Here is a 16,523-nt window from a genome sequence, read left to right as displayed (position 1 = left end):
TTCTGGTTTTATGGATTGGCGGGGAGAGAGGGGAGGGTTCTGTATGAGCACACCCATGCGTGCAGCTCTATTTATGCAAGTGGCACCACTCGCACAAACAGAGCTACATATGTGTATGCTCACCCGCTGTGTCCATGTACACTTGGTTCTGAATGGGGCGCGGTCTGGTAGTGGGTTGCAGCCTGGTAATTGGGGACCCCCTGCTCAAGCAGGAGACCCTATACCATTTCACACAAATGACTGTTCAGACTCTTTTTTAAAATCCCCAGTGATAGAGCACCTAGGGAGACTGTGTAATTTAGAAAAGCTTTCTCAGCTCTGAAAATATACGACTTCTGACTTCTAAAGGCACAGCAGATCAGTGGTGGCGAACCTATGGCACACATGCCAGAGGCGGCACTCAGAGCCCTTTCTGTAGGTACGTGTGCTGTGCCCTGGAGATGGCGAGGGACTGGCCACCCTGGCCCCACCCAACCAGTCTGCCATGACCATTGCGGCCACACCCACCCAGCACCCAGTGATAAATAAGTGGGCTTTGGGTTGCAGTTTGGGCACTGGGTCTCTAAAAGGTTTGCCATCACTGGCTTAGATTGAACTATAAGTTAAGCTATCACTGTGGAACAATCTATATGTATACCAATGTCATGCAATCTTTTTACCATTTTGGATTGTACCTGGGCCGTATTTATTTATATTCATTTTCCTTATAGCCAAATGGGAAATTATACCATTGTTATTTTTCTATTTGATTTTTGTGAGGGAGTGTCCTGGAGAAGAAATGGAGGAGTATGGAAACACTGGCAAACACTACCTTTCTATGGGCAAACCCATAAAAATTGACTGGCTGATGCCTGGCTAAAATGTATGTAAAAAGTAACTAAAGAATCATAGCCCAGTGGTGGCGAACCTTTTAGAGACCGAGTGCCCTAACCGCAACCCAAACCCCATTTATTTATCGCTGTGTGCCGGGTTGGCGTGGCCAACTGGGTGGGCATGGCCTCAGTGGTCACAGCAGATTGGATGGGTGTGGCCACAGCAGGTGTGGCCACCTTGATGGTGTTTGTGGGGAGGGGGGCCGGGAAGGGTTGGGGAGATCCAGGGGGTCTCTGGCGGGTGGGGCGGTGGACCGGAGGCGCATCCTGTGGGATAAGGCAAGGAGAGGCAGGGTGAGTGTGCCAACTGCCGCTGGGCAAGGCAAGGCAAGGCAGGGGCTGGAGCAGCTGCTGTCTGACACCATCAGCCCCCCCACACACAGGCCAGCGAGCACATGGAGGTCGCCGATGTCCATCAGCAGCCACAGCCTCCTTCATCATGGCAGCCCCATCGGCGTGAGTGGAGATGGCCCCAGGACAGCTGGAAAGGAGCCCTCACCTGATGCAGGTCCTCTCTACAGGGTGGCTCTGATGGGGGCGGCAGCTGCTCCTTTCCGGCCATCTCAGGGCCATCTCCACTCAAGCCGATGGGGCTGCACTGCGGAAGAGAGATGGAAGCTTTGTTTTCACTCACTCTCCCGCCAAAACTGCTCCTTTTATATGTTTCCTCACCCCGCCCAGCTCTTGTAGCTATTCCCGGACTGTGCATGCATGGAGAAGGGGAGGGGGAGGAGCCCAGAAATGGCGTGTGTGCCCATAGGGACAGCTCTTCGTGCCGCCTGTGGCACGTGTGCCATAGGTTTGCCACCACTGCCATAGCCTACATGCTGGCTGAGGAATTCTGGGAGTTGAAGTCCACAAGTCATAAAAGGGCCAAGTTTAAAGACCCCTGGCCTATGGGTTTGGGAATTACCTTTTTAGTAACCCTGCTTCAGTGCTCCAAGAAAGTTCTGGTTACTTTCTTCCTCTCCTCACATTATGTTTTAAGGTGATTTTCAACTCCCATGTTGATCCCAATGATAACTCCCTTTCTCAAATTCTAGTTCTCAGCAACATATTGGCTGCGCATATTCAGATGAACACCAGATGGCAACACAGAAATATGAAATCATTAATTCTTTGTTGCCATCTACTGATCATTAAATAGTTGACAAATTCACAATTTCCAGAATTAAAAAAAAAAGAATTCAATTGATTGATAGTGCCAAGAAAATGATGGGATAACCAGAGTATTATGATGCGGTAACCAGAATATTATGCATGCCCAACCGGAGGAGCCTTTGTAAGAGAATTGGGAACATCAAAAATAAAAAAAACCACACCCCTTAGAATGTTATGTGTTACAACTACAAGGTTGGCAGTGCAGGTAGGCCTATTCCAGATATGCTGGAAAAGTATTAGTTTTAAAAGAGAGAGTTATTTAATAATTTCCCGTGATTTTATTAGAAAAAAGTAGGACATTACATTTCAAAAATATGAGTGATATTGTAATATTGACTGGAAATATGCTTTAAGGGAACATTCAGATACCAGCTATTTATTACTTGAATAAGTTATCTGCAGGCACTGGTATGTGGAATTGAGGAATGAAATAATTATTGCTGTAAAGAAACTGTAATGCAGTATTAGGAGATTTAGTCATAAACATAATCAGTTAAGAAATTTAACTGTTAGATCAAAGATAGCTGACATATTTTTAACTTAAGTACCAAGTAAAACACAAACAAGTAAAAAACATTTTTCAAATAATTGGGGGGGAAAATAGTTTTGAAAAACTACAAGACAAAATCAAAAGTTTTAAAATTTAATCCAACATTTAGAGAGCTAATTAAATTTTGGTTTTTCTTAAAAAAAAGTTCAAGGCCTTTACTGTAAGAAAAAAAATTAATGGATCAGCATGCAATTGAACAAAAAATTGCTATTTCACTTGGTCACTTTTTTTCCACTGAGATCAAATTAATTATATACATTTGATGTTTGGAATTATAAGTTTTAACAGTTCTGATTTTCTTTTCTAAACCCTGTTTTATACATTTTTTGTATCAATGACTTTTCTATTTTATTTTTAATCTATCCCATTTATATTTTTATATGACCTTTGGGTAAATATTGAACTTCACACAGACATCTTAAGAATATTTCTAACAGCATTTTGGGAGGTTGCTGATACACAAGCAGTCTAAGCTGTGCTGTTCTCCATAGAGCATATTTCCTCAGTTATATTTCCACTGTCCATGTGTTCTACAAAATGATTTTTTGTAAACATTAGTGCATAAAGCATCACAAGTAACTCCTTTAGTTAGCTCCATGTTTAAACACCAGGATAGCTGGTTCACAGCTCTTAGAACTTTAGAACAGATTGCTCCAGTGATCAATTGCAGCCTTTGCTTGGAACATAATATAGCAAATGCACTCGCTGAGGTAGTCCAGTAAATCATTGTCTTAGAAACCTTTCAGAATATTTCTGGAAGGGTGACATTACGAAGAAGCCATTGCTGTGAACGGCTACCATTACAATCCTTGATACTGGGTACCTGGCTGTCTTCTTCAGCGGCTTTATCCAGGCACTGGTTACTGTTCACATGCAACAGGATTAATTTCTTTATTGCATGTGTGGAGAATGAAAAAAGAGGAGACAGAGAAAGAAAATGTGTTAACCCAAAATTCCTAAATAAGACCAAATAATTAAGATATTATTAAACATAAAACAGTCTCTTATGGTTAGACATTATGAAGCAATGGAGAATTATTGAAAACATTTTTCTATCAAGTATGTTTTTCACATAGTCATAGAACAGTCATGGCATATTGACAAGATGGACAACTACCAGAAATAGATGAAGATTATAACAAATGATAAACTCCCAAGTCCCCTCAAGAGCTCTCAGGGAAAATATTAACGACCAGGTGACTGCAAAGAAATACAATCCTTCCTCCCCCCCCCCAATCTGGCCAGAACTATCCTTCCATCCCTCCACCATTTAGTCTCAAATGTCAGTGCCTATCCTTCCCCCACCATCAAAACTGATGAAGCTTCTTGGATGACAACGGAAACATTTTGTTCTTCTTCCTCAAGGAAAAAACAGCCCACTTGCCTTTTGAAACAACTATTACATGGATGACTGAGAACCTTCACAGACATAACCAAGGTGTGCTGTTGGGTAAGTCAGCAATCAAGCTGAGATAATTCAGCATTGTTTATAAAAGAGAGGTAGAAGAAATAAAAGTTTGAAATTTTACCTTCATCTTAAAAAGAATAAGAAGGATCTTTCATATGTAACACTTCAATGGCTGAGTAAGTGAATGAGAGATACTAATGTTGTGGAAACAAAACTTTTAAAATTTGCTGGTAGTCTCCTGGAATTGTCAGCTGGCGTTCACTGAGTTTGCTGAATGTAAGATGCCTAATTTTATATCATAGGACAAGCCTCTTAGATCCCATTAACTCATTAGTTCCACTAATGGAAGAAGATGGCAAGACTTTGGGTTCATTTCTTTATTAGTGACTAAATTAGTGAACAAAAAAAATGCTGTGAATATAGTACACTTGGACTTCAGTAAGGCATTTTGCAAAGTAGACCACAGCCTACTTTTTGATAAGATAAAACAATGTAAAATAGACAGTACCACCACCACATGGCTTGACAATTGACTACAACTGCACTCAGCATGTAGATCTCAGCAGAACTACAGCTACATGGAGAAAAGCATGTAATGGGGAACTTCAAGGTTCTGTCTTGGGTGCAGTGCTCTTCAGTATCTTCATAAATGATTTGGATAAGGATTAGGAGAGCTCATCAAATTTTCAGACAACTCCAAGCTGGGGGGAATTGCTATCATTTTGGAAGATAGATACAAGATTCAGAAGGATCTTGACAGAATTGAGCATTGGGCCCTATTCAAGATGCAGTTCAATGGTGAAAAGTAAAGCAGGAAAAAAGAAATGCACATATATAGAATATGTAGTACCTCACTCAATAGTTCCAATTGTGAGAGGGATCTAGTGGACTACCACTTAAGTATGAGCCAGCAAGTGCTGTAGCTGCCAGAAATGCCAATGCATTTTTAGGCTGCATCAACAGAGGGATAGCATCAAAATCATGAGAAGCAATAGTACGTTCTATACTTGCACTTGTGAGGTTGCACTTGGAATACATGCGTACAGTTTTGGTCACCATGATACAAAAAAGATGCTGAGACCTTATAAAAATTGCAGAATGATAAGAGATCTGGAGATTAAATCATATGATGAATAATTAAGGAAACTAGGTATGTCTAGGCCATTGAAGAGAAGGATCAGAGGTGACATGAGGGGAAGTCACAGAGACAAGGGGACTGAGTTGTTCTGCAAAGCATCTGAGACAGGACAAGAAGCAAAGTTGGAAGATTGTTACAGAGATATCATGCCTGGAATTAAGGAGAAATTTCCTGAAGGTGAGAATAATTAACAAATGGATCAGCTTGCTGTTGTGGATGCTGTATCACTGAAGGTTTTCAAGAAAAGATTGGAGGACCATTTGACTGCGATAATATGAGGTCTCTTGCTTTGAGCATATAGATTCCTGAGATCCCTTCTAGTCCTATGATTCTATGTTCTATATTCTATAAATGAGATCAGAATTTGTTACGTAATTTCTATAGACTCTATTGCCATTGTTAAGCAAAGATTGTGGACTATCAAGCAGGGACCTTATATGATCACCATTTATGTCTTCCCGCTGGCTTCCAACAAGCAAAGTCAATGGGAAACCTGGCTGGAAGTTGCAAATCCCAGTCATGACAAGCCCCTCTTTAGATCTCTTGCAACAGGCTGGCAAGAGAGTTTGGATGAGCATGATTGGTTGAGTCCAGTGGAGAGGCAGGAATGCAGGTCCTATAGTCTGAAATGTGTACGAGTGGATAGATGCTATAGCCCAGAGGGCAGGTGGGTAATGGATGCTAATGGGTTCCTACAAATGTGGGTGGACAGGCAGCCAGCTGCCTGGATCTTATACTCGCCCTACCATCTGGGGGCTCCTCAGGAGAAAAAGTGACAGGAGGGAGAGCATCTTACAAGAATGATTTGTGATCTGCTTCCTCACTGACTGTGGGAAGCCAGCAAGGAATTCTGTAAAAGGCAATCATATGAAATTATGAAATAAATTGACAGAATGTCTTACATTAGTTTTCCTTCTATTTTCTATTTATAACCAGATATTTTCTCAAGAGTTGAGTTTGAGGCCATAAAGAAACGTACCACTGGATCATATTCCCAAAGTTGATTGCCTTTCAAGTGATGACATTTGAGCATTGTGACTGGACCATTAAGTTTGGAGACATCTAAGCACAGATCATCTGTTTGGATCTCCTTGTTAGCTGTGTATGAGAAAACCTTGAGAGAAAACCACATTTGATTATAGCAATGATACTTCATTATAAAATCTAAGTATAAAACCTCCTCCTATTCAAATATTTGGAAAACACCAGCCAAATGAATCTCTTTTTTTGTCACTTAAAAAGTTTTGTAAACAATGGCATTCATGAAATTTCCAGTGGCAATAATGTATTTTCAAATTTCCCAAGTTTGTTTAGATTTCCTTTTTCTTCTATTATATTAAAAACTATAATTCTATTAGCACAATTGTGCTGTTGTAAAGTATTGTATTATGTTTACTCTGAACAAAAATAGTACACGTTACAAATTGTGTAGAGTGGAAAATTTTTTTACCAGTGTCTGTAGACATCAGAGATGACAATTGCTACTAGAAATACTAGAAAATGATGCCTATTAATTGGGATTCATATAGCTGAAATCTGAACTGCATTTACTTATTTGATATGGTAAACTGATTTAAATATTAATGATGCAATAGTATGTGGTTGCATGGGTGTATTTAAAATATTAAAAGTTGCTTCACACGAGATGGAGGTTTATATGGATTATCTTGCTGGAAATGCCACAAAAATATTGGCTAAATGCCCAGTGGTTCCATATTCCATAAATCAGACAGGGCTTCAAGAGAGCACAACAATACTGCCAAATTAACTCTGGAAACAATTTGAATTAATCTGGGATGGACTCTTTAATCTATCCACTACCCCTGTGGAAATTTATATCAGTGATTTGTTTAAAGCTGATAAGATGATGATTGTCCATGAAAACGGATTCATGATATTTTAACATAAGCTCCATTACTGATTATAATGAAAAAGGCCAATAAGATAAACATTTTAAATATATTTGTTAAATTATTTACTGTTCAAAATATAATGAAAACAAACTTTTACATCATTACCTGATTACCACCCATTCCATGGCAATTAAAAATTCCAACTTTTTCATTTTCTTTTCGTGCCATATTATCTAGACATTGATTTGTTTCCACATTTCGTATCTAAAGAAAAGTAAAAAAACTCAGACAAATAGGTAAGATATACACCAACACACACACATCCTCACACACCAGTTACATATTAACTAACTTGCACATCAGCCTTAGAAATTGTGAAGAAGGCCAATTGTCAGGACCCACCTCAACATCTCATCCCAAGAAAGCAGAACTCATGGAAACAAATCCTTCCAAAAGGAACTTTTATAAGGAGCTGATGGCAGGCATACTAGACAGGATCTGAGGGACTCTTGTACAGATCGATGGGTTAAAGTATCCCTAAGCAAATCCCACCCCATAGTTCATCCAGATGGTTCAAACTAGCCAATCCCCAGGTGTTATGTCCATCGTGGGAAAGAGGAGATAACATCGGTCCAGCTCTGGTCGTAGCGGAATGTTCAAGCAGCTCTTCACACTTTCTCTTGAGAGCAGAGAAATAAGCTAGGCTCCAGAGATTATATTTATTTCTCCCACCACTTTTCCTAGCTCACAGGTTAGGGAGAAGAAAGTTCAGAGAGAAATACAGTGCAGGAGCGCAAAGTGTTACATTGCAGCAATAAACGAAACTAAGGTGAAATGTCACACTGTACAAATAGGGAAAGGAGGCAGGGAAGCAAAACGCTACATTGTATCAATAGAGGAAGCTAAGGCAATAAACACCCACTCCGTTTCCCCTCCCTTCTAGGAGTATGGCAGAACCCAGGGAGAGAAGAGAATGGAATCAGGAGATGAGAGAAAGAGAGGCAGGAAGGTATGCAATATGATAGATATGGGTTCTGACATCCTGCCCCCCTTAAAAATATGAGAGATCAATCTGTTGAAAGACAAAACAAAAATGGTGAGAGGTTAGTCCGGATTGTTCGGGTAGTCCGTGTGAAATTTTTGTAATAGTTTGGGGGCTCTAACATGGTCTTTGTACACCCATTCGTTTTGGGAAGAGGGGAGGTACTTCCACGCTACTAAGTATTGAGTTGCTCCATGGCATTTTCGGGAGTCAAGGATTTCTTTTATTTCAAAATGCTGCTTCCCCTCAACCATAATGGGAGGAGGCAGCGGGACGGTGGCCAGTCATAATGGTGATTGCTGCTCTCGTTTTAGTAAGCTGCAGTGGAAGATAGGGTAAACCTGCCTGAGGGTTTTTGGTAATTCTAACTCTACTGTTACTGGGTTTATGATTCTTTTGATGTGGAATGGTCCCATGTATTTCGGCCCTAGTTTCTTGGATGGTTGCAAGGATTTTAGGTATTTTGTGGATAAGTACATCATTTCCTCTATGATTAATGGTTTTGGTTCGACTCTTTTCTTATCTGCTTGTGCTTTATAGGCCTGTCTAGCTTCATCTAGTGCTTTTCTAACTACTGGCCAGGTGGTTTTTAATTGTGCAATCCACTCCTTCAAAGAGGGAATGGCCGGCTCGGTAGTGCTCAGTTCTGGCATGGGGTTGAAGCTTTGGCCCATAACTACTTAGAATGGGATGTAACCTGTGCTGGAATGGACTGCATTTTGTATGCCACTTCTGCGAAAGGGAGCAGGTTGGTCCAGTTCGTCTGTTGGAAATTAATAAAGCATCTTAAATATTATTCAAGTACTGAATTTGAATGTTCCGTCCCGCCATTTGTCTGAGGATCATGACTAGATGACAACCCCTGGGTGGTCCCCAGAAGGGATAAGAACTCTTTCCAAAAGTCCAATGTGAACTGCACCCCTGTCTAATATTATACGCTGGGGTACTCCATGCAATCTATATATTTGCTGGACGAACAATTTTGCTAAGACTTTAGAGGTGGGGATCTTTAGGCAGGGAATGAAGTGTATTTGTTTTGAGAATAGGTCCATGGCAACCCAGATCGCCATATTTCCACTACTTTCTGGTAGTTCTACTATGAAATCCATGGAAATTTCCCTCCAGGGGGCTGTGGGGTTTGCCACTGGCTGTAGCAGTCCGGGGGCTTTCCCTTGCAGTCTTTTAGCAGCTGCACAGGTTGGATAGCTGGCCACATAGCTCTCAATGTCCTTTTTCATAGACGGCCACCAGAACTGTCTCTTCACTAGATGCAGCGTTTTCACGAAACCAAAGTGACCTGCCGGTTTCGTATCATGGCAGAGTTGCATAAACGTGATCCTCTGGGCTTTTGGGATGTACAACTTCTCTCCCACCCATGGCAAGCTGTTAATGATAGTGCATATGTTTTTGTGGCTCTGGAACCATTCATCGGTTTCTAGAGCCTTCCTGAATTCTATCCCTGCTTGGCTGGCTATCAGTTGCTTTAGTTTTGCCTGAGCTCTTGTGGTTACTTGTGCTGCCAGCTGCATGTCCAGCATGAGCAGCTTGGTGATGGTTGGCTGGGAACTATTGTACTGGGGCATGCAGGATAGGGCATCTGCCAGGAAATTCCTCCTCCCACCAAGTGTTTAATTTTGAATGTAAACTGGTGGAAGTGTTGTGACTATTGGACTTGTTTAGGGCTAAGTTTCCTAGATGTTTTTAGTGCTTCCAAGTTCTTATGGTCTGTCCAGACCTGGAAGGGATTTTGTTCCCTTCCACCTCATAGCATACGCCTCTTTTTCCCACACCGTCCAATGTTGCTCTGTGTCAGAGAGTTTTCTGGATGTGTAGGCACAGGGTTGCAGCTGCCCCTTGTTGTTTTCCTGCAGCAATACTGCCCCTACTGCTACATCACTTGCATCGGCTTGGATTATGGTCTATCTGGGTCGGGGTGCTTTAGGACCAGCTCAGCTGAAAAAAGCCTTTTTAGTCTTTCGAATGTGGCTTGACATTCCATCGTCCAGGTTAATGGCTGACTAGGTTTTACTGAGCTGCCCCCTTTCATTTTTAATAAGTTCGTTATAGGCAGGGCTATCTGGGTGAAAGAAGGGATGAATTGTCAATAGAAGTTAGCGAACCCCAGGAAGCTTTGTAGTTGCTTTCTCGTGCAGGATGGTGCCCACTCTAACACCACCCGGACCTTCTCCGGGTCCATCTCTATGCCTTCAGTTGATATGTGGTAGCCCTAATAGTCAATACTCCATTTGTGAAACTCACATTTGGACAATTTTGCATAGAGGTTGGCTGCTCTCAATTTTTTTCAAGACTGCTCTGAATAATTTTATGTGCTCCTCTTTAGTCTCTGCAAATATAAGGATGTCATCCAGGTAGACGAGGACCCCTTTGTATAGGTGCTCCCTCACTACCTCATTTTTCCACTGCATGAAAACCGTGGGGACTCCCTGCAGCCCAAATGGCAAGACCTTAAATTGGTAGCATCCCATAGGGCAGTTGAACGCAGTTTTCCATTTGTCCCCCTCCTTAATTCTTATGTGATAATAGGCTTCCCTTAGATCTAGCTTTGTGAAGATTTTTCCCTTCAATAGGTGGGACAGCATGTCTTTCATGAGGAGGAGAGGGTACAGGTTGTTTTCGCTTATGGCGTTCAAGGTGTGGTAATCCATACACAATGTGCCATCCTTCTTTTTCCTGAAAAGGATGGGGGCTGCTACCTTCTTTGGGAAAGCTGGCCCAAGAAGCTCCTCTCTAAATTTTTATCTACAATTTTTTTCATTTCTTGTAGCTCCTCAGGGCTCAAGGAGTACAATCTAGGCTTCGGGAGCTTTGCTCCAGGCTTGATTTCTATCGCGCAGTCTGTGGGTCGATGATGGGGTAGCTCATCCACCTGCACTCCTTGGGTATTTCTGCTGCTGCTCTTTCTGGAGGGCAGCTCTAGGGGGCTTCCTGGGGTGGCGATCCCATTCGGTCCCCTTTTGAGAACCTGAGTTCCACTGTCCTCTAGTCCACCCTGGGGTTCCATTTCTTTAGCCACACCAACCCCCGTACTATTGGGCACTCCATGCCTGGGGTTACCACGAACGTTATAGTCTCCTTGTTGTACCCCAGAGTAAGGTGGATCGGTAGCATGGCTAGGGTAGCTGGCATTCCCCCTGCTATAGACCTATCTAATTGACTGAAAGATAGCGGTTTTGTTGGAATATTCATGAGCAGGAAGAGTCATGTGGTAACTCAGTCAGCCAATGTGAGGAAAGTGCTACTGTGTCTGTGCAAAAAGGGTATTGAGTTGGGAGCTGGATTTCCAGTCTCAGGTTTGTCTCTGTATCTCTCTGTAAGAAGTCTTCAATTGAGCTATGTTGCTGTAAAGAAGAATGTATGGTATTGTAAATATTTTGATATAAATATAAAGAAGTTATTTTGAATCAGCTAAATGCAGTCAACTGTGAGAGCTTCTCATTTATTTTTTCACCAATAGAGAAATTAAAATTTTCTAACAGGTTATGGGCCCAGAGCTTACTAAGGACTGCATTGTAATTTAAAGCTGGAAGAAATTGCCTGTGTTTAGAAAGTATAAGAACAAGGCAGAATTAGCAGAATGGCTGCAATGGATTTTAAGGAAACCTCTGTGCCTCGTTTGGGCCAGAAGAACTACATTGTGTGGGCTGCTAAAATGGAATGTTTGCTCAAAGCAAAAGAGCTGTGGTATATCATAGAAAATCCACCACAAGTGTTTGCAGCTGCTGATCAGAAAAGTCATGATCGAGCAATGCCTTATCTCATCTTGAATTTAGATGATGAACAATTTCTAAATGTTGCAAATTTAAAGACTGCAAAGGAGATTTGGTTGAAATTGAGAGCTGTGCATGTGAATGTTTCTGCATGCAATATAGTGCAATTGTCAAAAAAACTTTACAGGGCCTATTTGCAACCAGGTGAATCTGTGGAACAACATTTAAATAAAATGCAAAGTTTATTTTTGGACTTAGAACAACGTGGGATTAAATTCCCTGAGTCCCAGAAGGTTTTATTGGTGTTGAACAGTTTAGATAAAACCTGGGAGACAGTTTCTGTGATATTTGAGTGTAAAGAAGAGCAAGACTTAAATTTTGAGGCTTTAAAGGCATGTTTGCTTAATGAAGAAGAAAAGCAACATTTTAGAAGCAGCCATGAGGAGGTGAAATTCCTGAGGAAGGGGTCCAGACTGCAAGTCTCCAGAGAAGAAACATTTTGCAAGCAGAAGGCTCAACAAGAAAAGAATTGCTACATTTGTGGAGCAAAGACACATCTGAAAAGGAACTGTTTGCAGAGGAACAATTTGCAGCGAAGGACATTTGAGCAAGCAAAAAGGACTGATTTGCAAAAGGAACATTTTGGTGTTGCAAAAGTTTGCTGTAGCAACAACAGAGACAAGTGGCTAATAGATAGTGGAGCAAGTCAAACAATTGTTAATGACTCTGAATTATTTTGGAGGTTTATTCCAGTAGCACAAGAAGCTGTGGCTTTAGCAAATGGCCAGAAAGCAAAAGTCATCAGAAAAGGAGATGTAAAAATTCCATATTTGGAATCAAAATTTACCAATGTGCTTTGTGTAACTGAGATGGAACTTAATTTGTTAAATGTGTCTAATTTAGACAAACAAGATTTTGAGATCATTTTTGTAAATGGGAAGTGTCTCATCAAAAGGAATGGGAATATTTGTGCAGAAGGCATAAAGGAAGATAATCTATATGTATTGCAGGGACAAAAGGTTCAATGTTCCCATATATTTAAGAATGTTGCAGAGCATGATTCGTGTGTTCATCTTCTACATAGAAGACTTGGCCATGCAAACTTTAAGGTTTTGCAGCAAATGCAAGAGTTTGCAGACGGGCTAAATTTGAAGGGATGCAAAACATATTTGGACTGTGCAGTATGCAAAGCATCGAAGTCAAAGGCATTCCCAGTTAATAGATATAGCACAAGACAAACAAAAAGAGCTCTAGAGCTGGTCCATGCAGATCTGGTGGGACCTATGCAGACCAGTTTGGGAGGAGCAAAATATGCACTGGTAATTGTTGATGATTATAGCAGGTATAGTTTTTGCTACTTGCTTAGAGCAAAGTCAGAGGTGCTACAACAATTCAAACAGTGGGTAAGTTTTGTAGAGAGAAGGTACAGACAACAAGTGTGTCAGTTGCAAACTGACAGAGGTATTGAATTTATGTCAACTAAATTCCAACAATGGTTGGGGCAGTTGGGGATAAGACAGACGTACAAATCCTTACACAGCAGCAGAGAACGGTATAGCTGAAAGAAGGAATGGTGTTTTGCAAACAATGAAAGATTCATTATTAGAGGATTCTGGTATGAGCAGGTCATATTGGGGAGAAGCCATATTGACTGCCAATTATATAGTTAACAGGCTGTGGAGTTCCTCCATTAATAATACTCCATATGCCATTCTATATGAGAGAAAGCCATCACTGGCAAATTTGAGAATTTTTGGAAGTACTGCATGGGTACATATTCCGAAAGCAATTAGAAGAAAGGGACAGCAAAAGGCAAGAAAGCTCAGGTTTGTGGGCTATGAGCCAGGGTCAAAAGGATGGAAGTAAAAGAATTGTAATTTCAAGGTCTGCTAATTTTGCAGAACAAAATTAGAAGCAGAATTTATTGCTTTATCTGAATTGTATTCTGAAGTAACATGGTATGTACAGTTGTTGCAAGATTTAAATATTAATGTAAAAGAATCTGTAAAGGTATTTGAAGATAATGCTGCCTGTATAAAAATGGCAACTGGTGACAGGGTGAAGAACAGAAGTAAACATGTAGACATTAAGTATTGTAATGTCAGGGAAGCTGTAAAAGGAAAATTGATTAGTTTACATCATTGTTCTTCTGAGGATAATTTGGCAGACATGATGACTAAACCATTGGGTGGTGTTCACTATGCAGAATGTATTAAGTCAATAGGTCTGATGTCTTTTCCTGTCATGAAGGGAGGAGTGTTGGAATATTCATGAGCAGGAATAGTCATGTGATAACTCAGTCAGCCAATGTGAAGAAAGTGCTACTGAGTCTGTGCAAAAAGGGTATTGAGTTAGGAGCTGGATTTCCAGTCTCAGGTTTGTCTCTATATCACTCTGTAAGTCTTCAATTGAGCTATATTGCTGTAAAGAAGAATGTATGGTATTGTAAATATTTTGATATAAATATAAAGAAGTTATTTTGAATCAGCTAAATGCAGTCAACTGTGAGAGCTTCTGATTTATTTTTTCACCAATAGAGAAATTAAAATTCTCTAACAGGTTTCTTCAGCCTCCTCAATGAAATGCCCAGGGTTCCCACCAGCGTTGGGCTAATAAGGCAACGTGTGCAGCCAGAGTCTAGTAGGGCTTTAATCTTCACAGCTTCAGGCATGGAGAGGGCTAGGATAGTCACTGTCTGTATGAGGGGCACGATGGGTCCACTTACCAGGGGTTTGTCTTCGGAGTGGTCATCTGGCGAGTTGGACGCTCCCGCAGTGTAGGCCATGGTCCCTTTTCCCCGTTGGGCCGAGGAGGGGGGGACTTGACAGCCTCGGTACTCCTCATGACTGGCTCTCACGGCTTGGCGGGTGACCTTCCCAATCTCCCAGCTGGTGTCCGTTTAGCCTTCTGCTAGGGGTTCTTCGAGCAGCATTTTGCAGCGCAATGAGCCTTATTCCCACACTTGAAACAGCTGGCAGTTTTTTTAGCTGTGGGTTGAGACTTTGTGGGCTCGCATGATGGTTCAGGGGCTTTCCCCGACGATGTCTCTTGAGTAGGTCAATTTCAGCTTCCTCTGCCAGGATGTACCAATTGTGCAATCGGCGTGGGTCTTCCTGGGGAAGGCAGGCATTGTAGAGATCATAATTCAGTCCATCCTTGAAGTGGCTAAGCAGGATGTCTTCCGGCCAATTCAACTTACTAGCAATGGCTTGGAACTCGTGGATGTACTCGGCCACTGGGCGCCTGTCTTGCTTCACCGTCTTAATCTTCTCATGGGCCTTCCGGTCTGCCAACATATCCTCGAATCATAATCTAAGGGAGAACATAAATTGGTTGAAGTTCTGGAGCTTGGAGATGTCAAAGTTGTGTAGATCCACCACCCAGTCAGCTGCCATGCAATCCAAGGCTGCCAGTATGATGCAGATCCAAGCCTTGTCGGTCGGGATGTCTTGGCCATATTCTTCCATGTAGTTGAGGACTTGGGTTAAGAAGAACCCTAGGCACTGCGGCTTTCCCCAAAACTTGACGTCCAGTGGCTGGAATGGAATGGATGGATCGTTGCCCACGTCATCTGTGGTGTTATTCATCTTGATCAGCAGCTGCTGTGTGATGGGGAGTGGGGGCTGGCCCCGCAACAGCTGCAGTCTCAACTGCCAACCTGACGTTCCTGGGGCTTAGGCTTTGGACACCCCATTGGTGTCTCTTGTGTTGCAGTTCACGGTAATGGTGTGGCCGCGGGGCTCGAGCTTTTCATCCTTGAGATGAAGGTTGACTTCATTAGGTCAATCGCCTTCTCTAGGATCCAGTTCGACTGCTCCCTGCAATCATCCTCACCTTCACTGAGGTGATCTCTCCATCTCTTGTTTCCATCCTGGTTGGTGGCTGCCCCACCTCAGCATCACCTTTCTCGAATTTTTCTCCCACTTGACCTTCTTGCCTAAGCCCAGCGAGGTTTAGGGCTGGGCATCTCCACCACTTCTTCCTCCAAGGTATAGGACATCTCAGGAGTCGGACAGCTGGCAGGGTTCTGATTGAAGGGAGAGCTCCCCTTTCGTGGTGGCTTCCTCCTTCTCTGCACCTTTCTTCGACATGATAGATGTTGCAGAGTCCCCCAACAAGGTCCGTCCTTCAGGGTTGATTACTATTGCAGATACTGTCTAATGTCAGGACCCACCTCAACACCTCATTCCAAGAAAGCAGAACTCATGGAAGCAAGTCCTTCAAAAGGAACTTTTATTAGGAGAAGCTGATGGCAGGCATATTAGACAGGATCTGAGGGACTCCTGTACAGATCAATGGGTTAAAGTATCCCCAAGCAAACCGCACCCCATAGTTCATTCGGATGGTTCAAACCAGCCAATCCCCAGGTGTTGTCCATCATGGGAAAGGGGAGATAACATCGGTCTGGCTCTGGTCATAGCACAATGTTCAAGCAACTCTTTGTACCTTCTCTTGAGAGTGGAGAAATAAGCCAGGCTCCAGAGGTTGTATTTCTTTCTCCCCCGCTTTTCCTAGCTGACAGGTTAGGGGGAAGAAAGTTCAGAGAGAGATACAGTGCAGGAGCGCAAAGTATTACATTGCAGCAATAAAGGAAAGTAAGGTGAAATGTTACACTGTACAAATAGGGAAAGGAAGCAGGAAAGCAAAACACTACATTGTATCAATAGAGGAAGCTAAGGTAATAAACCCCCGCTCTGTTCCCACTCCCCTCTAGAGTATGGTAGAACCCAGGGAGAGAAGAGAATGAAATCGGGAGACGAAAGAAAGAAAT

General features: G+C 42.2%; 1 protein-coding gene across 3 annotated transcripts in view; it reads right to left on the bottom strand.

Annotated features, from left to right (window-relative positions):
• Window positions 1-2,288: 2,288 nt before the first annotated feature.
• GALNT1 (polypeptide N-acetylgalactosaminyltransferase 1) overlaps window positions 2,289-16,523 on the bottom strand; it is a 96,601-nt gene continuing 82,366 nt past the window's right edge. For all 3 annotated transcript variants that reach the window (XM_039332220.1, XM_039332226.1, XM_039332233.1), the window contains 3 exons: window positions 7,148-7,246; window positions 6,109-6,243; window positions 2,289-3,472 (listed from right to left, as the gene is read on the bottom strand). In XM_039332220.1, the coding sequence (XP_039188154.1) occupies window positions 3,326-3,472; window positions 6,109-6,243; window positions 7,148-7,246 (381 nt within the window). In that variant the 3' untranslated portion in view covers window positions 2,289-3,325. The remainder of the gene's footprint in view (window positions 3,473-6,108; window positions 6,244-7,147; window positions 7,247-16,523) is intronic.

Source organism: Crotalus tigris, unplaced genomic scaffold (genome assembly GCF_016545835.1).
Source record: "Crotalus tigris isolate CLP2741 ecotype Arizona unplaced genomic scaffold, ASM1654583v1 scf7180000017623.1712378, whole genome shotgun sequence".
In the NCBI taxonomy this organism is placed as follows: Eukaryota; Metazoa; Chordata; class Lepidosauria; order Squamata; family Viperidae; genus Crotalus; species Crotalus tigris.
Note: the sequence above shows the minus strand (reverse complement) of the source record. Positions and strands in the feature narration are given on the sequence as shown.